The sequence below is a fragment of the Microtus pennsylvanicus genome, chromosome 14 (genome assembly GCF_037038515.1).
Source record: "Microtus pennsylvanicus isolate mMicPen1 chromosome 14, mMicPen1.hap1, whole genome shotgun sequence".
NCBI classification, from domain to species: Eukaryota; Metazoa; Chordata; class Mammalia; order Rodentia; family Cricetidae; genus Microtus; species Microtus pennsylvanicus.
In genome coordinates, this window is record NC_134592.1 from 13029691 (window position 1) to 13054067 (window position 24377).

At 41.9% G+C, this 24377-nt stretch overlaps 1 protein-coding gene across 2 annotated transcripts in view; it reads left to right on the top strand.

Annotated features, from left to right (window-relative positions):
* The window catches only part of Atg2b (autophagy related 2B), a 77508-nt gene that overhangs the window by 33642 nt on the left and 19489 nt on the right, over positions 1-24377 (top strand). For both annotated transcript variants that reach the window (XM_075948119.1, XM_075948120.1), the window contains exons 16-34: positions 392-494; positions 775-970; positions 1474-1616; positions 4818-4975; positions 5325-5497; positions 6232-6382; positions 7700-7899; positions 8025-8105; positions 10595-10701; positions 11352-11444; positions 12005-12075; positions 12795-12871; positions 13333-13503; positions 15118-15259; positions 17381-17583; positions 18595-18821; positions 20521-20629; positions 21184-21378; positions 22052-22153. In XM_075948119.1, the coding sequence (XP_075804234.1) occupies positions 392-494; positions 775-970; positions 1474-1616; positions 4818-4975; positions 5325-5497; positions 6232-6382; positions 7700-7899; positions 8025-8105; positions 10595-10701; positions 11352-11444; positions 12005-12075; positions 12795-12871; positions 13333-13503; positions 15118-15259; positions 17381-17583; positions 18595-18821; positions 20521-20629; positions 21184-21378; positions 22052-22153 (2702 nt within the window). The remainder of the gene's footprint in view (positions 1-391; positions 495-774; positions 971-1473; positions 1617-4817; positions 4976-5324; positions 5498-6231; positions 6383-7699; positions 7900-8024; positions 8106-10594; positions 10702-11351; positions 11445-12004; positions 12076-12794; positions 12872-13332; positions 13504-15117; positions 15260-17380; positions 17584-18594; positions 18822-20520; positions 20630-21183; positions 21379-22051; positions 22154-24377) is intronic.

Genomic DNA, 24377 nt, shown 5'->3' on the forward strand with positions numbered 1-24377 from the left:
CTGGGGCTTACTGGCTGCCAGCTTAGCTAAAAAAAAAATAGTGTGAGCTTCTCCCTCAAAGGAATAAGATGGTGAGTGATAAGAAGTTACCTGATACTCTCAAATGCACACAAGGAAATCAGTACTCAGTAGGTAGTGACTGACATTTGCTATATTATAATTACATATCTTACACACTAAATACTAGTCAAGAATTTTAGTTTGAATAAAAACTGGTATCTTTATCTGCACATTCTGCCTAGCACAGGCCACATTACAGCAGAAAGAAATGAATGAGTGATGTATAGTGTGAGGGTGTGTGGATAATACCCTGGTTTGGAGAGCTCTGAATGATCTTGTTTGCATCATTTGGGAAGGGGCACATTGCAGTCACATCATTTTGGTTCCATAGGGTCATTTCAGGAGGAGAAGGGGGAGCCATCTATCAAGTTTTTCCATGTGTCTGGTGGAGTTGATGGAGACACAGCATCATCAGATGACTTTGACTGGCCAAGGTAAGCAAATGCACGGGTGTAATGGAATTTTCCAAAAGCCAGACTTTCAGTTAGCTAAGAATACACTGCTGATGTCCTTCATTTATTTAGTTATTTGAGTTCTATGCTGAGTTATGTATATATACTGCCTGTTCATAAGTGGTTACAGCAGGCATAGACTTTATAAGTTAGTCTGGTAGTATTAACATTTAATCAGTGTTCATTCTGTAAATTTGCATAAAAGTAATAATGTTGCTGTTTATACTTACATCTTGATTTTTCAAATCATCTTTGTGATCAGAATGGTACTGAAAATAAATCCACCAGCCATGCATTCCATTTTGGAGAGAATAGCAGCTGAAGAGGAGGAAGAGAGTGATGGTCACTACCAGGAAGAGGAAGAAGGAGGGGCTCATTCCCTGAAAGATGTCTGTGACCTGAGGCGACCAGCCCCGTCTCCCTTTTCCTCTCGTAGAGTAATGTTTGAGAATGAGCAGGTAAAAGTGTGGTGAACACTCCAGGGTAATTATCCCAGCCTCCAATAGACACTTCCCCTCTTCTCCTCCTCTTTTCCCTCCTTTTCTCTTTGTGTCTTAGGTTAGTTTTGAACTTGTGATCCTCTTGCCTCTGTGGGATCACAGGCCTGTGCCACTCTACGTGGCCAGGTCTTTATGAAAGAATGCTGTAATCCTAGCATTTGGGAGGTGGATGCAGGAGGATAGCAAGTTTGAAGCCAGATTGGGGACATCGCAAGACCCTGTTTGTTGTACATCATCAGCAGGAAATAACAGCAACAAGAGCAGTAACGACAATAAAGATAATCCGTGTGTTTTGTGCTAGTTTGATCCTAGATTGATTTCTATTTTTCTTGATGTATATTCTCCCTAGATAAAGGTTATGTTTATGGTAAATGTTATAGTAGTTTAAAAAATGCTGCTACTATTTTAAACGTAGATTGCTTCTTTGATGCTTTTTCTCATACTAAACTACTCTGTTTTAGATGGTGATGCCAGGAGACCCTGCAGAGATGACAGAGTTTCAGGATAAAGCCATCAGCAATTCCCACTATGTGCTGGAACTTCTGCTACCAAATGTTCACATGACACTGCCCAATAAAAACTTTTACGAGAAGCTATATAACAGGTGAGTTTGAATTGCGTGACCACTTCCAAGCACTTCTGCCTTCTTCTCACTTTGGTATTATGTTACATGCTGGTGACATTGTCCTTGGAGCTGTTTCATTTTGCCCTGCTATTTTAGCTGACTCCCAACTTGTGCCTGGTGCCTATTGTAAAAACAGCAGTAACACCACCATCAAGAACTTCCGAACAGCCAGGTGTTTTGGTGTCTGCCTTTAATCCCGGCACTCAGAAGGCAGAGGCAGTTGAATCTCTGAGTTCAAGACCAGCCTGATCTACAAAGTGAGTTCTAGGACAGCCAGGGCTACACAGAGAAATCCTGTCCAAAAAAAACCCTAAAAACTAACCAAACAAAAACAACCAAACTCCCTAACAGCAATGACAACCAGCATAATGCACATATTTTGGGTACTAGTTTGATTGCTGATACTGCACAGTGTGAAAAATGCTGCCTTTTCAGACATGCAGTGGCATGAGGGGCCCCAGCAGATCTGAGCAGCAGGCCGGCAGGGACTGGTGCAGCTAGGTTCTCAGTCACTGTTCAGAAAGTGTCTCCTCTTCTCAGAATTCGGAAGGTAGCTACTTAGGTTTTTCCAGTTTTACTTATACATTTTGTAAACAAACATTTTAATTTATTGTGTTTTAAGTACTTCAACACACTACCCAGCAAATACAGTGAAATGGGATTCTGGGTCATAGACTTCGTCACTTGACCTTGTGAGGCAGGAGGACAACTCTGGAGGTTGGCTTTCCTTCTACCACGTGGATCCTAGGGATTGAACTCAGGTTAGGGTTGGTGGCAAGTGTGTTTACCTGCTGAACCATCTCACCAGTCCTGCTTGTTTATTTATTTTTAAAAGAACAACAAGTTCCTTTTCAACTGGGTGCGGTGGCATACTTCAGAAATCCCAGCTCAAGGGAAGCTGAGGCAGAGGCTCATGATTTCAAAGCCAAGCTTCCTAATAAGAGTCTGTTTCAAAATAAAAACAGCCGGCTGGAGAGATGGCTCAGCGTTTAAGAGCATTGCCTGCTCTTCCAAAGGTCCTGAGTTCAATTCCCAGCAACCACATGGTGGCTCACAACCATCTGTAATGAGACCTGCAGGAAGAATACTGTATACATAATAAACAAATAAATAAATATTAAAAAAATAAAAAATAAATAAAAACAGCCAAAAAAAGACTATTTAGACCCAAATATAAGCAAGAAAAGCAGTAGGAACATGATGGGGGAGAAACTCCCAGGTCACATGCTGATTTTATTTAAGCTATGCAGGAAGTGTGACATAGGAGAGCCTGTCCTGAGAGGAGGCTTTTTTGCCTTCATCCTTCACAGTTACTGCCTCGGGCCAGGCTCTGGACTCAGAAGCCTTGGCTTCTTCTTTTTCTTTTTTTAAATCATGTAACATGTATTCTTTATTCTTTTATAACCATAATTTTGTTTTTGTCATAAAATCCTGAATTCAGAGAACTCTCAATAAGAAGTTTCTGATATTTCTTTATTTAGATAAGATGTCATTATATAGCTCAGGCTGGCCTTGGGTTTTCAGTTCTGCTGCCACACCTCCCAAGCACTGGGATTGCAGGCCTGACACTATTCCCAACCTTGATCACCATCCTGTGTTAGCATTAGTTCTTGTATTTCTTTATTCTAGAATGTTCTGTTAAAGGCCTTGGCTTCTTTGTCCTGTAATAGACCATAATGTTGGGGACATAAACTGTCAGTGTGTATAAGGGGCGCCATCCTTCAGTGCTGTGACCCTGGTGTTTTTACAACACTACTTCCCACTGTGAGTCAAGCTGCTCAGTGCTACCTCCCTCCTCCAGAGCTCTGCAGCTGGCTGCATGCTGGCTTCCTCCAGGGGGAGGGAGGGCTGCCTCTTGTCTTGGCACCTTGACTGGTATTCACACTGGACTTTACAGTCCTTCCATGAGTCATCACCTCGTCCTTTCCTCGCCAGCTATGTGCTATGTGACAGCCGCTGGTCTACACAGACTGAGATAATTGGGCATAAGTCCTCAGGGCGGTGGTGCTGGCAGTCTCAGAGGTGGCATGGAGGAGTCCAGCCTTACAGTGTTGTGATTGAAGCAGATGAGGGGAAGGAGGGATTGTGGTGCAAACCTAGAGAATGCTGTGAAAGTGCAGTTTTCTTGAAGCTGAGCAGAAGCATGTCTTTGTAGCAGTAAGTATTTACTGAAGAGGCAGCACAGCTGGGGCCTAGTTGTGATTCTTCTAGTGTGTTCTTTCGGGGGTAGGCATCTCTCCTCACTTTTTGTGGTCATGCATTATCCCATGCCTTCTTCCCAGGGAAGTTGAGCTGTCTGTTGGGAAAAAGCTATCTCAGATACTAGTCTAGACAATGGATTGAATTGAAAGCTGGGCCTGATCTTGAATGTCATGCCAGCTTTTCTTCTGCTTGGCTGTGTTGCCTTGGGAAGATGACTTAAGCTTTATATGGTGGTTTCTTCATGGGTAAAGTAGGAATAGTGATTCTCCCATCTGTCCCTGAGAATGGTGGGAAGGACTTTTGAGAGGGTCTCTATAGTGTCTTAGCAGCCTTCCTGTCATTTGGGAAGTGGGTTTTTTTGTTGTTGTTGTTGTTTGTTTTTTGGCAGTCTCATTATACAGCTCTGGCTGGTCTGGAACTTGCTGTGTAGACCAGGCTAGCCACAGACTGCTTCTTCCCCTTAGGATTAAAGGCATGTTTCACTATACCTGGCTGTCAGCTCTTATCATTAAATAGCTTCCTCTTTTAAGGTACAGTAAAGGGCTGGAGAGATGGCTCAGAGGTTAAAAGCACTGACTGCTCTCCCAGAAGTCCTGAGTTCAATTCCCAGCAACTACAGATGGCTCACAACTATCTGTAATGAGATCTGGTATTCTCTTCTGGTGTGCAGGCCGAACACTGTACACATAATAAATAAATCTTTAAAAAAGTAAAGTACACGTAGAGGTATGACCAGGTCTTTGAGTCTAGAACATGGGTGACACTAGGCGCGTGTCTCGTCAGGTGTCTGATCTCAGATTCCTTTCCCTGGTGCTGCTTTCCCGTTGGAAGCACATATTTTCTGTTCTAAGAACACCTTCACACGATCGTTTCCATTTCACCATTTAGAACCAGTAAACACATGTGGACCTGTAAGGGGTTCTCTTGTCTGTCTTCACCTTAGATGTTTCCTGTTCATTTTGCACTTTGTGTTTCTAGGATCTTCAATGACTTGCTTCTCTGGGAGCCAACAGCTCCTTCACCAGTGGAGACACTTGAGAATATTTCCTATGGCATTGGGCTCTCGGTAGCCAGTCAGCTGATAAACACCTTCAGCAAAGACAGCTTCAGTCCCTTTAAATCTGCAGTTCACTATGGTAATGTACCTTACCTTTGCTCTGGTATAAAGTGCCTCATTTATAAATTAACAGAGTAGGAGCCCTTTCCGGTTGTGGATCTAAACTGTGTCTCAGACTTTGTTTTCTGTTTGTGTTCTATAACTTGTATGACTATCTCTGCACTTCTGAGTCTGTTCTGACAAGAGCTTTGTTGCTCAGATGTGAAATCTTCAGTGTGATGGTGCACATGTTTGAAATTTACTTGAGAGATCCAGATATCTCCCTGTCGTTCTGTCCTGTAAAAGTGCAAAGTACTGTTGTGATCGTTTTAAGCTGCTGTCCTGCTTAGCTGTCAGAATCTGTAATAGTAGGTCTTTTCCCTGCGTAGATGAAGACAGTGGATCTGAAGAAGAGACTTTGCAGTATTTTTCTGCTGTTGATCCCAACTATCGTTCCCGTAGGAAAAAAAAGTTGGACTCTCAGAACAAGAACTCTCAGAGTTTCCTCTCAGTCCTTCTGAGTATCAATCATGGATTAATGGCAGTGTTCACAGATGTAAAGGTACGTTTACACAGTCTGCTGCAGTGAAGTGGGGTAAGGTGGTGGTGGTGGCAGTGGGGGGACAGTGTTCTGAGATGCTAGAGAACACACTATATTGGGAGCTAGCTTCAGTTTTTGGTCTAAGGCTGTATGGATTTCCTTTGGAAAGCATGTGCTAATTCTAAGGCTTTATGGATTTCCTTTGGAAAGCATGTGCTAATTCTTTTAGTGAGGGCAGTAACTGTAATGTTTTATTTCTCATTTTAAAATAGGGTGAAGTACAAGCATTGTTGCAGAGGGTTTATATACCACACACATTATTCAGTGTTTAATCTCACTGTATTGAATAGTTCAAGAAATAGGCTGCTTTTTGTGGTGTGGGAGATTTTCCTAAGTTAGATTCAGAAGAAGCATGCCAAGGAACATTCTTCCTTTCTGCATTTAATAATGGTTGTTGGAGCCGGGTGATGGTGGCGCGCGCCTTTAATCCCAGCACTCGGGAGGCAGAGGCAGGCGGATCTCTGTGAGTTCGAGACCAGCCTGGTCTACAGAGTGAGTTCCAGGACAGGCTCCAAAGCCACAGAGAAACCCTGTCTCGAAAAAAAAAAAATAATGGTTGATGGAGCCTGCAGCTCAGTGATTAGAAACCCACCTACTGGGTGCAGGATTTTAGGTTCTATCTCCAGTACTGGAATTTGGGGAAGAAAATAAAAGGTAACTTGTGTTTTTTTTTTTTTTCATGGTCTTTTTGTTAGCAAGATAATGGAGAGCCGATGGAAAATAAGCATGGTGAATTCTGGTTAGAATTCAACAGTGGCTCATTATTTTGTGTGACAAAATACGAAGGTTTCGATGACAAGCACTACATCTGCCTACATTCCAGCAGCCTCAGTCTGTACCACAAAGGTAGGACAATTATATATTCTCTTCTCTTCTGTTTGTTGTGAGAAATTGTTTTCTGTTGGGAATTCTGGTTCTGTTGCCAGAATCATACTTACAGATTAAAACTTCTTGTGTTTTGGAGACAAGGTCTCATGATACAGCCAACAGTGATCCTGAACTTGAGATTCAATTCAGCTTCCCAAGTTCTAGGACTATAGGTGTGCACTTCTACCACACCTGACTAAAATTTACCACATTTTGAGCGGTTGCCTGACGAGGCACAAGGATAGAAAAATTTTATTTTCCTAGCATTTTAGAATCTGAGTTTTTATTTTTTGACTTTTTTGTAAGTTTTTGCTCTCAGTTATACCAATGCTGACAAAGAAAAGTAGGCTGTTACTACCATGCTGCCTCTTGACCATTGTGCTGCCAGAAACATGCTGACTCTGGGGGGTTTCTGCAAACACCACAGCCAGCAGAGTAATGAGAAGGAAGTCCAGTTCAGCATGACTCAGCAGCAGGTCTTAGCTCAAGCTTCTTGAGTCTGATACCGGCAGCTTATTTTAAACATATTTGAGTACAGCTTAATTTGGAAAATAGTTTCCTGGTGTAACACATACCTGTGTGCACAATAAAAATTAAAGCATAATTTTATTGGACTTTTTCAAAGTGCGTGTCACCTCTTCCGTGAAGATGCATTCTATGGTAAACATGTTGTCATCAAGGCCTGGGGAGTATCTGGTGTGGTCTCCAGTCACACAGATAGCACAAAGGTAATCGGACTATTAATAACCTCAGTCCTGGCCTTCTGGGCAGAAAACAGGCATACATATGTCCTTTTGAAGAGACAGCCCTGTGTGTAACATTCCTGGATTCCCTGGTGCTTATCTGTGAGTGCAAGGACCTCTGCACCCCCAACAGGGCTCAAAAGATTATAGGCTGTATCCTAGAAATCCTTTTAGAAGTGCCTGACATCTGCGATGTCTCCTTGCTGGTGTGCTGCCCCAAGTAGACATTCTGTGCCTGACCTCTTGAGGTGGGGCACTGTCAAAGCATGGGTGCACAAAAACATCGCATGAATGACCTTGAGCCTGCTGTCTAAGGAGTGCACAACACAAAATGAATCATGTTCAGAACTGTATTCCCTTTTTAATATCTCATTTAGTAGATGTGAACATTCCTCACAAAATCCCAAATACTTCTGATTCTGAACATTTTGGATAAAATATACTCAATCTGTACAAAGAGTTTTGTTTTAAGTTGTGAAAGTCAAAGCAATTAAAGAACTATTTTCAAGTGATCATTTGGTGTTTTTATCTCAATGTGTATCTGTCTATCTAGGCATAGTAGATGGAGCCATTCTTGCTACAGAGACACGGTTGCCCAGTTCAACCCGCCCACATTGGTTGGAACCTACAATTTATTCCTCTGAAGAAGACGGTCTCAGCCGAGCTGCCTCTGACGGTGTTGGAGGAGACAATTTGAATATGCTCTCAGTGGCAGTGAAGATAGAGTCCGATAAATCCGAGTCCAATACGAAGGTGTGTGCTTTACACCGTTAAATGCTCCTGTTGGTTTGATTGCCAGCTACGGTGACTTAGAAGTAGCAATGCTCCAGTTGGGGATTCTATGGATTAATGTGGTCTTTATGTGTCCCGTGGAACAGGAGTTCCTTGTGGCCGTGGGGCTGAAAGGAGCCACTCTACAGCACAGAATGCTGCCGACTGGACTCAGTTGGCACGAGCAGGTAAGAGCTGTCACTTCCGTCATGTCCTCTGACAGCATTTACAGTCGTGAATGTTCACCTTGGTGAACTATGTTAGCACACACGGTGTGTAACTGCCCTCCTTAAGAAATAGACTCCTCACCCAGAAGGCAGGTGACTTCCCTATAACTTCTCAATGACAGTGTTGCTGTTCCTGTCATTCAAGAAGAAGGTCTGTGGAATGCCCAGCCTGGAGGAGCAGCCGGAGGTGTATTGAGTGCTGAAAATCAGAAACCTTTTAAGGACCACCTTGTCCCCAGGCCATTAGTATGACTTTGCCTCAGGCCATTTTACCAGAATTTCTGCAATTAATGTTCTGTTGAAATCTCCTTATAGAGTAGAGTTAGTGTTCAAAATATTCTTTTTGTCTGTCTGTCTGGCTATCTTTCTATCTACCTACTTACTTTTTTTTTCCATGCCTGGGACCAAACCTAGGGCTTCACTCTTGCTGAGTGCTCTACTGCTTGTTGAAACATTTTTCTAAATTTTTGTTTGTTTGCTACTAAACGTTTGGTGTGTGTGTGGAAGGAGGAGGGTAGTACTCTTGTGTGCATATACCACAGTGTTTCTGTGGAGGGAGGAGGGTAGTACTCTCGTGTGCATATACCACAGTGTTTCTGTGGAGGGAGGAGGGTAGTACTCTCGTGTGCATATACCACAGTGTTTCTGTGGAGGGAGGAGGGTAGTACTCTCATGTGTATATACCACTGTGTTTCTGTGGGAGTCCGGATAGCTTTCAGGAGTTGATTCTCTTTTCCTCAGCTTCACCAGGCTTAACCTTTACCCACTAAGTTCTCTTGTTGGCCCTTGGCCCTGGCATGTATTTTAAAAAGATTCCGTAGTTGATCAAATTGTTTATTTTTATGTAAGAATTGTAGATAAGAGACTCACTTTGAGCAGAAGCTACCTGTTCTTTATGAATATTGAATTTTGTGCTTTTGTCTTTTTCTCTATTTAATGTTTTTAAAATATTCTACTCTTCTCATGAAAATATTTAGAAAACATGTTAACTACCTGAGTCTCTGCCTGCCTGCCTATTAGGAGTACAGATAGACACACACACACAGACACGTATGCATATATATTATATATATAATGTATATGTAGGGGTACAGATATATATGCATACACACATACACATACATATGTAGACATATACATATATGTGTGTGTATATGTGTGTATATACCACCCTGACTACTTTTCTTCATATTCTTTAGGTATCTGCTGAGTGTCTGAAACTGACAGTACATCTAATTTGTACCAAATATCTTTCAAGTAATCATGTGCTCCCTGCTAATGACTCCCAAAAAGACATCTGGAGAATAGCTCCAACAAAAACATCATTTGGCATAGGGCAGCTTTTGCTACATACATTACACTAGAGCAGTGGTTCTCAACTTTCCTATGCTGTGACCCTTTAAACCAGCTCTTCACATTGTGATGACCCCAAAGCATGAAACTATTTTGTTCACAGCTGTAATTCTGCTAACTGTTATAAATTGTAATGAACATACACACTCTGGCTAGGGAGCAACTTAGCATAACCTCTTCATTTACTTGGGAGTATGAAAGAACAGGTTGTGGCAGAGGACCTAGCTTTCAGACTGAGTAATATAAATTAAAGAAAAAGAATTTATTGAATTGTATAAAAAAAATAGCTAGATTCCTCTTTCTTCCCATAATGAGTTTCTTAGGAAACCAGAGATAACCCCTCCCACTCAGAGTCTCCAGCATATAAAGCAAGTGCTCCACCACTAAGCTACACAGCCACTGCTTTCCTCCCTCCTCCTCTTTTTTTTTTCTTTCCTCTTCACCTTCCTTTACTCCCTCCCCTCCTTCCGTTTTGCATTTTGAGAAAGCTCTTGGCTAACTTAGGACTTTTGATCCTTTTGACTCAACCTCTTATGTAGCTGGGATTGTAGGCATATATATATCTATACCTCATGGAAACCAGACTTTTGAAAAGTAGTCTTTAACAAAATTAGTTTTTTTTCACGACTTATTAATTGTATTATATATGGGATTTTCTCCCATCCAGGTACTAAGCACTAAGCAGTCCAACCCTGCTTACCTTCCAAGATCAGAGGGGACTGGGTGTATTTAGTATGGTCTGGCCATAAATATAAGATGGGGTTTTCTACGGTGTCTGTGACATTCAGTTATTGGATGTGACTCTTCATTTCAAATTCCAGTTTAGCAAGTACTTTAGCATTTTAATTGTGTTATCTAAGGGACGCAGCACTAGGCTGTGATAAAGACACACACACAGTGAGATTTTTATTACGGTAACTCAGTGCATCTCTCCTTTTCTGTGGCCTCCCTGATGTGAGTGCACACACTTTTGAAATGAATCCCTTCAGAACAGCTGTATTTTCTTGTAGCATCCTAAGTCACTTTGTTATATACTTGTTAAATGTATTCTAGCAAGATGTCATTTCTTCTAAAGTATTTATGTTTTGTGATTGTAGATTTTAAACTTCTTGAATATTGCTGATGAACCTGTTTTGGGATATAACCCTCCAACTTCATTTACAACTTTTCATGTTCATCTTTGGAGCTGTGCACTTGATTACAGGTGAGTCCATGAATGGAACAAGGTAGAGTCTTATTTAAAACACACTTGATTTTAGAGCCACCAAGCCTGATAACCTGAGTTCATTCCCTGGGACCCACATCATGGAAGAGAAGAACCAGTTCTCCCAAGTTGTCCTCTGGCTTCCACACAGGCATCATACAAACACACACAATATGTAAATGAGTAAACTGTAATAAAAATCAAAGCACACTAATATTTGAGATGCACACAACTCTGCCTATTGTGGTACTGCACACCTACAATTCTGCCTACTGTGGTACTGCACACCTACAATTCTGCCTACTGTGGTACTGCACGCCTACAATTCTGCCTACTGTGGTACTGCACACCTACAATTCTGCCTACTGTGGTACTGCACGCCTACAATTCTGCCTACTGTGGTACTGCATGCCTACAATTCTGCCTACTGTGGTACTGCACACCTACAATTCTCACACTCCCCAGCCTTAGGTAAGTGAGTGCGCATTTGAAGCCCGTCTGAGGTACACACTGAGATTCTGTCACCAAAAAACCTAAAAGAAAAAACCAAAACAAAACCCTCCAGAAGTCCTATGATTATTTGTGATTGGAGGTATGTTTTGAAGAGTCCTGTTGTATCAGGCTGCTAACTTGATGCTTCTTTTTGACAGGCCCCTTCACCTGCCAATCCGATCCCTTCTTACTGTTGAGACATTCAGCATTTCTAGCAGCGTTGCCTTGGATAAATCTTCTTCCACTCTCAGGTACCTGTGAACTCATCTTGCACCAGCTGCTGTTCAAACGCATCAGTTGTAGTAACCAGAGCTTCCTTACCTAAACTACCACTTGCTTGGAAAATTGTTAAATCAGCAGCATCTGAGCTGCTCATTTTTCCTTCCTCAAGGCCATGTCCCTCTGCTCCTCTCATTACTGGGTTTCAGGTTTTGTTGTTGTTGTTGTTTTTGACACTTACTCAATCATTTAATTTGACCTGATGTTGGAGGATGATATGTTAGTTGATCAAGAGAGCATCTCTCCGTTCTGCAGTGTTTTAGTTTTAGGGAAGGAATTCATCCCTGAGATTCTCAGTTGGCTTTTTAGAGCCTATGGTCAATTTCTCAGTATCAGATATGTGTTATCTTTGGAATGGAAATGTTTCAGATTTGGGCATCTATTGAAACAACCAACCTGCCTCCAAAGCCTAACTACTGTTATGTTGGCACCTTCACGCATGTTTTGGGTCCCACTCATGTTTGTGGGTGACGTACACCTGAAGATGCTCAGAGCTCTGTTTTTCAGATGCTATTTCATTTTCTTTCCCCAGAATCATCATGGATGAAGCTGCTTTACTCCTATCTGACAAGTGTAACACTGTCACTATAAACCTGAATAGAGGTGAGTTCAGAATAAGCGTGTGTGTGTGTGTGTGTGTGTATGAGTGAGTATATTATATCAGTTTAAATGTGAAATAGTGTTGGAAAGCTGGGTTCTTGTGAGGTACTTCTAATGGATGTTCAAATGTGTAGCAATTGTGTGCTACATCTGTTGTATGATATTTTCAACGTGCATTTACAAATAAAGCTTGCTTGGTGTCAGAGGGCTAGTTGACCAAAATTAAACACAGAGTTTTGGAAGACTGAGGACAGATAGGACAGAAAGTAGTAAGGTAGGGCAGAGAGGGATCTGGTTTTCTGGAGGAGGGAACAGCAGGTAGGGAGGACTGGTGGGTTTTCTGCTTCTCTGATCTTTCAGGATATTTCTCTGATATCTGACTCTTGAATTTTTATTAATAAAGAATAATGAGAGTACTGGTGCACACATCTTCAGAATTCAGTGGGTACTGGCTTTTCAGCTGAGGATAAAATGTTCTTATGGTGTTAGCTACGTTTTTCTACATATCCTAAGTATCTGTTAATCTTTAGTCATTTGTTCTAGCTAAAATCAAGCGAGGTGTCAGATGAAGTCTCAGTGAGTAGGATGGGCCTGTCTGTGTCCTCTTACATTACAAGCCCTAGTGCCTCCTGCAGTGTACTTTGAACAGAGGTTACTTCTGTTAGATGTTGGTTAGATGAGTGGTTTTTAAAACCTACAGTAAGTATTGTATTGAATTTTAGATTATGTTCGTGTGATGGACATGGGACTTTTAGAGCTGACCATAACTGCAGTGAAGTCAGATTCTGACGGAGAACAGGTCAGTTACAAAAAGTGGAAATTTTTACTTAAATCCTGTTCATAAGAGATAAAAGATACATTGTATTGGAACATTTTTTTTTCATCCAATTTTGGTCAAAATCTTTGAAAACTAGAAATGATCTAAGTACTTTTTATGTGACAAAAAACAAATAAGTATATATTTTATTTTAGATTCATTTATGTATATGAATATTTTTGCCTGCATGTACGTGCAATGCCTAGTACCTGCAAATGTCAGAAGAGGGTATCAGACCCCTGGGACTGGAGTTACAGACAGTTGTGAACCACTGTGGGTGCTAGGAATTGAACCCTGGTCCTCTGTAGAAGCAATAAATGCTCATAACCTCTGACCCCTCTCTGCAGTCCATGAGTGTATATTTTAGTTCCTGTGACTCTAAGGAATTGGTGACTCTTGTCTGAAAAAGAGTGTTTGTCATCTTCTCCCCGTGCCTTGTCCAGACTGCGCCTCGCTTTGAGTTGCACTGTTCCAGTGATGTCGTCCATATCAGAACCTGCTCAGACTCCTGCGCTGCGCTAATGAATCTCATTCAGTATGTCGCAAGTTACGGGGACTTACATGGGCCTAACAAAGCAGAGATGAAGCCTGGAGTCCCACAGAGAAAGCCAAAGGTACAGGCAAGGCAATACACCATCCCACTGATGTCACTTAATGGGAATAGAGGGTCTGGAAAGGTGACTCGGGGCCTCTGTGGAAAGCCTTTCTACTGTCTGCTCTTTGTTTTAGATCTCAACCAACATAATACTTTCTTGGATTTCTGTTATTTCCGCCCTGTTCTTAGGGAAGAAAACAAGTTGTGTCAGAATCTGCCAGCAGCTAGTGGCAGGTGCTGCTGCCACCTAAAGACTTAGTTGTGCGCTAGTGCTCCACTTGCCCTCTGTGCTGTCTTAACTCCTCCCACTCGCCCTCTGTACTGCCTTAACTCCTCCCACTCGCCCTCTGTACTGCCTTAACTCCTCCCACTCGCCCTCTGTACTGCCTTAACTCCTCCCACTCGCCCTCTGTACTGCCTTAACTCCTCCCACTCGCCCTCTGTGCTGCCTTAACTCCTCCCACTCGCCCTCTGTGCTGCCTTAACTCCTCCCACTCGCCCTCTGTACTGCCTTAACTCCTCCCACTCGCCCTCTGTGCTGCCTTAACTCCTCCCACTCGCCCTCTGTGCTGCCTTAACTCCTCCCACTCGCCCTCTGTGCTGCCTTAACTCCTCCCACTCGCCCTCTGTACTGCCTTAACTCCTCCCACTCGCCCTCTGTACTGCCTTAACTCCTCCTCACCGCTCTGTGGTGGGGCGGGAAGGTAGCACTTGTGCTTCCCTAGTCAGAGAGGGAAACAGAACAGGTGTCCCCAACTCAGTTTCAAGGTCACTGCTTTCTTATGCTGCAAGTGTCCCCTTGCTGATGTCTGTGTCCAGCTTGTATGGTGTCCTGTTTGTTTTGGTGTTTGTATTTGCAGTGCTATTCTTCACAGCTTTTTCTGTGAACAGAATCTTTAGGGTTTTTTTTTTTTTGGTTTTTTTTTTTAGGCCAAGGCACTTCAGAACTGCTCAGATGGGGTCAGTTCTGTTAGCAAGGGTCGGGTTGGCTTTGCGTGCCCTTTTAGACCACCTGTCCCTCTTGTGCTCCACTGTACTAAGGTGACCAAAGACACTCCCTGCTTTCTACTCTCTATTCTGAAAGACGTCGTCCAGTTACTTGTGTCTTTCCATTTCAAAGCAGTGCTCACATTTTGGGGAACGCAGCTTAGGTTTAAAGTGGTGGTACTAGAGTTAAGCGTAAATGAGCCACCATTCAGATCTTCTCTTCTATTTATATCTCCACTGCCCTCCAGAGTCCAGGGTCAGCAGTATGGTTTGAGTAGAGGAGACTTTCTCAGTAAGCCCCTCCCATCACTGGTGCAGGGTCCTGGTTCTCTTTCTGCAGCTGAGTTAAGTTCCTATTTATTTGTACTTGTTGGTAGCTATTGAGGTGATAATGATTACACTAACACTGACTACTGAGCAGAGTGTAACCAGTGAGCAGGGACCTGCTCCTGTTGTTGGTGAGGTGGAATGACTCCAAGGTTGTTCTCAACAGGCAGTTTCCACTGGCCCTTGCTCTCTGCCCCCTTGCAGTGTACTATATACTGGGATCCCAGTGGTCCTCTTGCTTCCCCATTTAAGTAGCTGAGAGTGCAGTGCATGCCACTGCCAAGCTTTAGCCATTTTTACCTTGGCCTTTTGGTTGTAGGTAGATTCCAGTGTTCAGTCATCATCACGTGGCCCCGTGCTTCCTGAAGCTGAGCAGCAGATTTTACGGGACCTGATGAGTGACGCCATGGAGGAGATTGACATGCAGCAGGCCTCTGCCCCTGTCGGACCACAGGCTAATGGTGAGAAGGGCTTTTCCTGGGAGCACTGAGGTCACATTATTTGTGTTCTTGTACATTTTCAGTGAGAAACTTACTAAAGACTCATCTGTATCTATGGATATGTACCAGCCAATTAGCTTGTGTCTGCTGCCTATTGGGACGACAGACTGTCAGGAAATGGGTGCTACTGCTTGCTTGCTTGCTTGCTTGCTTGCTTTATTTATTTATTTATTTATTATGTATGCAACATTCCTTCCATATATGCTTGCATGCCAGAAGAGGGCACCAGATCTCTTTATAGATGGTTGTGAGCCACGATATGGTTGCTGGGAATTGAACTCAGGACCTCTGGAAGAACAGTCCATGCTCTTAACCTCTTAGCCATCTCTCCAGCCCCGGTGCTACTGCTTTGAGTGATTGAGAAATGACACAATAAAATAGCCTGGAATGTGGTTTGGAAGTTTCATGAGTCTAGTAGAGACAGGATTAGTTTGCTGTGTGTGTGGGGGGGGGGGGTTCATGAAAAGAAGGTTATCTTGGTAAGGTCATAGGTTTGTCTGTACTACAGTACAGAGGAAGGCATGCGTGGTCTGTAGATACCTATCTAGCTGTTGGTGGAACAGAAGTGCCATTCGCTTGAGAAGAATTCAACAGTGAAGTTGGAAAAGCAGGAAGGGACCAGGTGAGTAAAAAGTCTTGAAAGCCAAATGGAAGCATCTAAATATCTTGACACATTTGTTTTAAAACAGTTTTTCTGATTGGATGAACATAGTTATTTATTTGTTTTGTTTTGAGACAGAGTCTCTTTATGTAACCCTGGCTGTTATGGAACTTATTACGTAGACCAGGCTGATCTCCAATTCACAGAGATCTGCCTTCCTCCACCTGCCAAGTGCTGGGATTTAAGGCATGTGCCACAATGCCTGGTAGAGAACATATTTATTTCTAAATTTTGTAAACCTTAATTTAAACATAATACTTGATAGAGCTGGGAAGGGTCGTATCTGCCTAAGATCCTAGTACGTGGGAGATGGAGTTAGTGTCAAGAATTGAAGGACAGCTTTGACAATAGGGCCAGCTGGCCTATATGCATCCTGTGAAAATCCCTGGTATTAAATTAAATGTTGCGTTCATTGTAATTTAGGATAAATTATAACTAAGGATATGGATTAAGCTTCCAGCTTCCTGTGCACTAAATTGCAGCAGCTGGCCTGAATAGGAAGGGTCCCTGATTGCATATTATACATGAGTCGTCAGTAAGCACTAGATAGACACTGATGGGAACGGGGCCTGCAGTGCTATTGACAGTGTTTAAATGCTTGTCTGAGATACTCTTGAGGCCGAAGCACTCTTAAGCATTTTTTTTGTGTGTGTGTGTTCATCCTGTATCAGTATTCAGTTTGAATGAATAAAGATTGGATAACAGTGTTCCTGTACATATTTTTGGCACACATGATATCGTCTATTAATTTCATTGTAAGAGAGCCGTTTATGAGAACAAGTGTCCAGCATAGGTTTCTGGAGCCCAGGAGTTAGCTCGGCCACTTTCGCCATCCCTTCCCTAAGCCAGTAGTTTTGGATGAGGGTCTGCTAGATGAATCTCTTTTTTTTTCCCCCCCTTTACAGTGTTGCCCAAGAAGTTTCCAAGACTGATGTGGACAGAATCTTGACCAAAATAAAACTTCAGTTAATGGGGACAGACCATTGTTAAATTCCTCCCCCACCCTACTCCACTCCCCTTTGGTTTTTTGAGATAAGGTTTCTCTGTGCAACATTCCCGACTGTCCTTTGTAGACCAGGCTGGCCTTGAACTCACTGTGATCCACCTGCCTCTGCCTCCCAAGTGCTGGGATTAAAGGCAAGAGCTACCACCGCCAGGCCACTGTTGAATTCTTGAACTTCTCTTACACAGAATAACTGGGAAACAACTTTACTCTCCTTTACTCTCTTAGAGAACCTCAAGTTGATTATGAGTCAGCTACTTGTGCTTTTGAGGTAGTTACGCCTTTTACTGAGGTGCTTGTGTTGCTTCAGCCCTCCCTAAGCCTCAGACCCATATAGTTGTGATAAGTAGGGAAGGTTTCATGAGTGGAAGCATCGAGCACACCGTGTCTGACCTGAAGTTTCCGTCTTTCTGTCTAGGTGTCCTGGATGAAAAGTTGCACACTCAGGAGCCGTGCTGTTCAGATCTCTTCTTGTTCCCAGACGAGAGTGGGAATGTGTCCCAGGAGCCAAGCCCTACTTATGCTTCCCCCACTCACCACCTGATCAGTGACACAATGGCAGGCGCACCCACTGAGAATGATGATTTTTGCATTCTTTTTGCACCAAAAGCAGCCATTCAGGTAACAACTTTGATAACACAATTGAAACTTTAAAATAGTATTACAAATTAAATGGACCAAAGGGCATCTGAAGGTTTTGAATCTGCAGCTCTTGACACTTCAAAATTACTTCATCTTTATAAATTTACGTTAGTGTTTTATAAATGGACATTAGACCACTTCTATAACACATAGCCCAGAGACTGTGCTACATTTGCATAATATTCCACATTATAGTGAAGTGCAGTTGCTGAATGTAAGGGACATTACAGGAGTGACGGGAAGATGGGCTGCAGAATGGCTAGTGTAAACTCTGGAGAACTGAGATGTGTGAAGACTGACTTTGGTTGAGATGAACTAGAACAGCCTAGTAGTGCCTTCATAGGTGACTGTAGGTTCTGAGAACTTCTGATTAAAAAAAAAAAAAACAACAAAAAAACAAAACCAAAAAACTCATGTACTATCAAAGCAGTTGAACTCAGGATAAGCCTTTAATTAGAAACATGATCATTTGAATAGTAAGTTGAAATTTGTCAGGTTTTGGTTTAGAATGCGTATGACTTTAAACTGTAATCACACACACACACACACACACACACACACACACACACACACACACACACTGTATACTTTCAATTATCAAATAGTACAAGCCAAATTATAAGCTTTAGAAATTATTCATGAGGTGATTTTTATGGAGCAGATTTTATTTTATGATCAGTAAAGTATAATATATTGTGTGATGATTAATGTCAGAAATTATTACTCAAGCTGGATATGGTGATACATATCTGTAATCCCAGGCCTCAGGAGGCAGGAGGATTGTTACAGGTTCAAGGCCAGTCTCAGCTACCTAATGAATTTCACATCAGTCAGAGCTACAGTATGAGACTCCATTTCAAAGAAAATAAATTATTACACTGTTTTCTATATTGAAATTATTGGGGAAAATGTAGACTCAAGAAAGCCCGCTGGTCTGTGAGGCATACCAGTCGTTTGTGGTGAGTGAACGTGCCCTGTTGCGTGTTTCAGGAGAAGGAAGAAGAGCCAGTGGTAAAGGTCATGGTTGATGACGCGATTGTGATAAGAGACGACTATTTCAGTCTGCCCATTACAAGGACAGATGGCAGCAAAGCCCCACTCAAGTTTCCTGTCCCTGACATTCGCTATGTTGTGAAGGAAGTCTCTCTGGTGTGGCATCTCTATGGAGGCAAGGACTTCGCAACAGTTCCTCCTCCTTCTCCAGCCAAGAGTTACATGTAAGCTCAGTTAATGGCTCATAGAAAAACACATGACATTTATCTTTTTTCAAGATTTATTTATTTTTATGTGTATGGATGTTTTATGGGGATGTATGTCTGTACACCACATGGGCAGTGTTCTCAGAGGTCAAAAGAGACCATTGGATCCCTGAAACTAGGGTTACAGACGATTGTTAGTTGCCATGTGGGTGCTGGGATTTGAACTCGAGGCCTTTGGAAAAGCAGTCAGTGCTCTTAACCACTGAGCTATCTCTCCAACCCTGGTATTTACTTTAAAGGAAGAATAAATTAATATTCAAGTATGTAATTTAAATCTCACACCTAATGTTAGCTGTGAACTTATTTGTATTTCTTGTGTATTTACTAAAATATTGACTTAGAAGATGTTTGCATTACCCATCATGTGTCTGTTTATGAAAATGAATGACACCATTTCTTGCCCAAAGTTTCAAAGGGAGGAAAGGTTATATAACTGAATTGGGTCCGTCAAATGAAGTGTGTCAGGAGGCAGAGTTCATGCTTGCCCTGGGCCCCCAGCATCTCACAGGATATGGAGCAGAGCCAAGTATTTCATTTTTGAAATTTTTTTTTTAAAAAAAAGCCCTACTTGTTTTATATGTGTGTTTTGTCTGTCAGTGTCTGTGTAGCACATGCATACTTGATACTATTGGAGTCAGAAGAGGGAGTTGGATCCTTTGGAACTGCAGTTATGGATGGATGGTTGAACCACCATGTGGGTGCTGGGAACCGAACCCAGATTCCCTGTAAGAGCAGCCAGTGCTCTTAACCTCTGAGCCACCTCTCCATCCCCAGAGCTGATGACCAAGCAAAGCAATGTTCTGTAGTGGGAGGAGAGAACGAGTAGAAAGCGTAGGTGTGCTGGAGCAAATGTGTCTGTGGGATGGGGTAGCACAGAAGCTGCCCAGAAGAACCATTTGGCACACCGTTTGAGCAACCTTTTCTACTCACTGATGATTTGGAATGCTTCTGTCCTGGTTGAGCTCTGTTGTTGCTTGGATGTCTGAGACAAAAGGAAAAGTTACAGAGGCTTTGTTCCAAGTTTGTTTGGTGTCCAGCATCATAATTAGGTTTTGCTTTAGGTCTCAATGTTTAACAAGTGAATGCCTACTATAATAAAAACACGGTAATAAAAACTGTATTTTCAGTATTTCCAAAATATAAATGACATGTTTCTCCCATGGCGTTGGGACTTGAACCTCACGCACATGGTAGGCATAAGCTGTCCCACTCAGCTCACTCTGGCTCAGGCAGACTGCTTGTACTGCTCCAGCCTCAGGAGAAGCTGAGATTGCACCACCACTCCTGGCTAGGTGATAAGATTAGATTTATAGTGACACAGTTTGTGGAACATTATAGTAGTTCTGTAATGTTTTCTCCATGTATCTTACTTTTTTTGTATTTTAATTTTTCTGATGTCATTCATTAAATTGAATATTCTTTTAACAGGTTTTTTTTGTTTTGTTTTGTTTTTGTTTTTGTTTTTTGAGATAGGGTTTCTTGGTAGCTTTGGAGCCTGTCCTGGAACTAGCGCTTGTAGAACAGGCTGACCTCGAACTCACAGAGATCCGCCTGCCTCTGCCTCCCGAGTTCTGGGATTAAAGGCGTGTGCCACCACTACCCAGCTTTAACATAGTTTTGTTTTTGTTTTAATTTTTTTCTCTTTCTCCATTTTTAGTAGTCCCCATAGCTCACCTTCTCAAACACCTACAAGGCATGGACGTCATACAGTCTATGGGGGCAAAGGAAGAAATCATGACTTTTTAATGGAAATCCAATTAAGCAAGGTAAGGTGGTGTTTTGAAAGAGAAGAATCTTTTCAGTAGGCATCTGCTCATACCCACCAGAAGCCTTCAGTCCCTGCCTTATAGAGTATAGGGCTCACTTTTTTTAAATTTTTTTTTTTTAATGCTTTGAAAAGCCTGAGGTGTTTTGTTTTCCCAAGGCCACCCTTGAAACAGAGTTCCCAGATGCCTTTGTATGGTCCGTGTTTCTGAGCTTTGCCCAGCATTTGCTTTTCTCCATTGAACTGTCTGTCTGGGAAGGCCTGACTTTGGGGTGCACCTAGGGAAGGTCCCACTATGACCATCTGGAAACCATAGGACAGAGCGCTGATGACATTTAATTAGTTTAATGCTTAGCTTGGCTGAGAGGCTCACAGCTCTGCCTTCAGTTCCAGGGATCCATACCCTCTTCTGACCTGTAGGCACTGCACGCACATGGTGCATAGACACACTCGGCCACAAAAATGTAAATACATAGACTCCCACCCCACCGCCCCCAAAAGGAGAAAGCCAAATTCAAGTGAAAGTTGAGATTGCTTTGTTGTTCTTGTGTGAAGGTGAAGTTTCAGCATGAAGTCTACCCCCCGTGTAAGCCCGAGTGTGAGTCCAGCCTTCTAGAATACCCAGTCTCCAGGCAGGTGTTCGTTGTTCAGGATCTTGAAATTAGAGATCGGCTGGCGACATCACAAATGAACAAATTTTTATACCTGTATTGCAGCAAAGACATGCCTCGTAAAGCTCATTCCAACATGGTAAGATGCCTTGAAGCCTTGCTCTTTTCATTAGGTCTAGAAAAACATTTTATGTGTCTAACTGCAGTAGAATTAGAGTGGGGAGAATTTTCAAAGTGGGAAAATGTGTTTTCTCTTTTTAATATGAAAATCACTTTTAAATATACTATTTTAAGTTTTGTGTTCAAGAATTATTTTACAGACTACAAGCCCTAACTATAATTGCCACTCTGTCACTGCTCAGGTAAAACAGAACCGTGTGAGAATAACTAGGATGTTGTCAGCCCTCCACACTTAGAAGACTCTAAGTGTTAGTGAGGGGGAACGGCAAGCCCTGGACTTTGGAGGTGTAGCGCAGGCTGGCTCTGGAAGATGGGTCTGCCCACTAGCATTGGGAGCTCAGCAAGCCCCATTGAGCCTGAAGCCACAGTGTTGTCATTTGCTGTTATCCTCTGAAGAGTCTGTCATAGACTTTCTTGAAGTTTGAACAGGCTTTTAAGGAAGGAGGGTAAATATAATCTTCCTCCTCCATCTTTGACAAAGTCTCACCATCTAGCCCAGGCTGGCCTCAAAACTCAAAATTCTGATATTTTTCTTAGCTGGAAATATGATTGTTTACTTCTTTAAATTTTTTTTTAAATGAGAGCAAGGTCATTATGTCACCAGGGAAAATGTTTTGATCTCTTTCTTGTAGTTGACAATTAAAGCATTGCACGTCCGTCCAGAGTCTGGTAGGTTACCGCAGGAATGCTGCTTGAGGGTGTCACTGATGCCGCTTCGCCTCAATATCGACCAGGTTTGTGTTGTGTGCAAATTGGTGCAGTTAGGATTAGAGTAAGGGAGTATCTATGTCTATTTAGTACGGCTGAACTTCTGAGAGAGTATAAATGTTTTACAGTCCAAGTTTAACACTGAATACTGAACCTAAATTTTAAATTTTTAAATGATTATGCTAAAATACTCTTATGAAGTGTAGAGATGTTAAGCCTGCAGTGGAGATAGATGTTTTTCTTGCAGAGTTGCTAGCTACTCTGTCAGCTGAAATGCCATATCTTCTCTCCCCTGTGTAGTTGGGCCTCACCATCTCCAAACAGCCATCAGTTTTCCTCTCACCTCAGGGTGACATCTTTCCTGGCTGTGGCTCTGTATAAACAGAAGCACATCTGGCTTCCTTCTTCTGGATTGTCTGTGGGGTTCCTCTGTGTCACAGCTTGACTTGTAGGTGTCACCCACCACACATGTGCCCCAGCTTACCCATTTGCCTGCTGGTTCACACTCACTTTTAGTGCTCACAAATGAGGCCATTGTCAAATTTGTATAGAAGTGTTTATGAACATATTTTTCTTTTCACTTGGTAATGTACATGTATGTGTATTTTTTCACATATACGTACATGCATCTACATACGTGTAGTAAATAAAAGCAGAACTTCTAGGTCCTTCAGTTACTATGAGCAACTACTTAACTGTTTCCCACTAGTAGCCAATAATTGTTCTGGTTGCTTCTTGTCCTGGCCAAACTTGGTTCTGTCATCTTTTAAATTTTTGATGTTATATTTAGTGTTTCTGTATCTTTATTTGGGGTTCCTTGATGGTTGTCTGTGTAGCCTCTTTTCACATTCTTATTAACCATCGCTGAATCTTCTCTTGTGAGGCGTTTCTGATGTGCTGTTTTTACAGCAAAATGTAAATACCGCAGTAAAAGGAACATCATAAAAGAGCCAGGGTTTCTAGTGTGTCTTTAGTATTTCTTTTTTTCTTCAAGAACAAATCTATATTTAATATTTTCCTTTTTTTGAACAGTGTTGGAATTAAAACATTTACAACTTTAATTTTATATCCTGTTAGTTAATATGCAATGCTGAGTATGATATGAACATGTAATAAGCATGTACAGTATAAACAGTGCCAGGTACAGGTACATGTACATGTGCTGAACATGACACAATAATGAACCTTCTGTGAACCTGCTACTTGCCTCAGAACCAGGTATTGGTGGAATTATCTCAGACTTCTAGGCACCATATTACCTAGAATATTGTTACCTGCATTATTTAAATATAAATGGGATGGCAAGTAACTAAATTCTTGGATGTAAGCAGAGACTGCTTGTTTCCTGGTTGCCCAGACCCAAATAATCACACAGAAACAATATTAATTACAACATTGCTTCGCCAATGGCTTAGATATATTTCTAGCTAGCTCTTATATCTTAAACTAACCCATTTCTAATAATCTATGTATTACCTTGAGGCTATGGCCTACTGGTAAGGTTCCGGCATCTTTCTCCGTGGTAGCTAATGGCGTTTCCTTGACTCCGTCTACTCTATATATATCTGTTTTGATTTACCACCTGACTTTACTCTGCTAAGCTGTTGGCCAAAACAGCTTTACACAACAACCAATAAAAGCAACACATGTACAGAAAGACATCCCACATCATCACCCCTTTTCTAATTAAAAAGGAAGGTTTTAACTTTAACATAGTAAAATTACATATAACAAAACAGATATCAAGCAAGAATTACACAGTTATAATATTTAGTCTATTTATATCTAAAGTTTTATATCTAATTTATCTTTTATCAAAACTTAGGAAAGCTATTACTATATCTGTCTTCAACTCCATCAAAGACCCCAGGAGAATATAATATTACTTAAGTAAACAGGAAGTGCATTGTAAGCAACTTCCAAAACTCTAGAATTGATGGAGACATCTCACTGCCTGGACAGTCACCCAAAGTTCTTCTGTAACATTGGGGCATCAGTCTTCAGCAGACAGGCCCATAGTATCTGGCAGACTTTTCCATGAAGCAGGAAATTTCAAAGATTGTTTCATCTATATTAGCAGTTAGTCACTTTCTTTTGTATCCTGCAGAATTTCTGGCAGAGTCTTTCATGAAGCAGGAACCCTGAAGGAATGTCTGACCTGTTTTAGACAATTTCAGCAGTCATTTTTCTGTGGGTCCTCAATGTCCAGTTCATACAGCATGTCATCAAGCAGTCCATGCAAGAACAGCT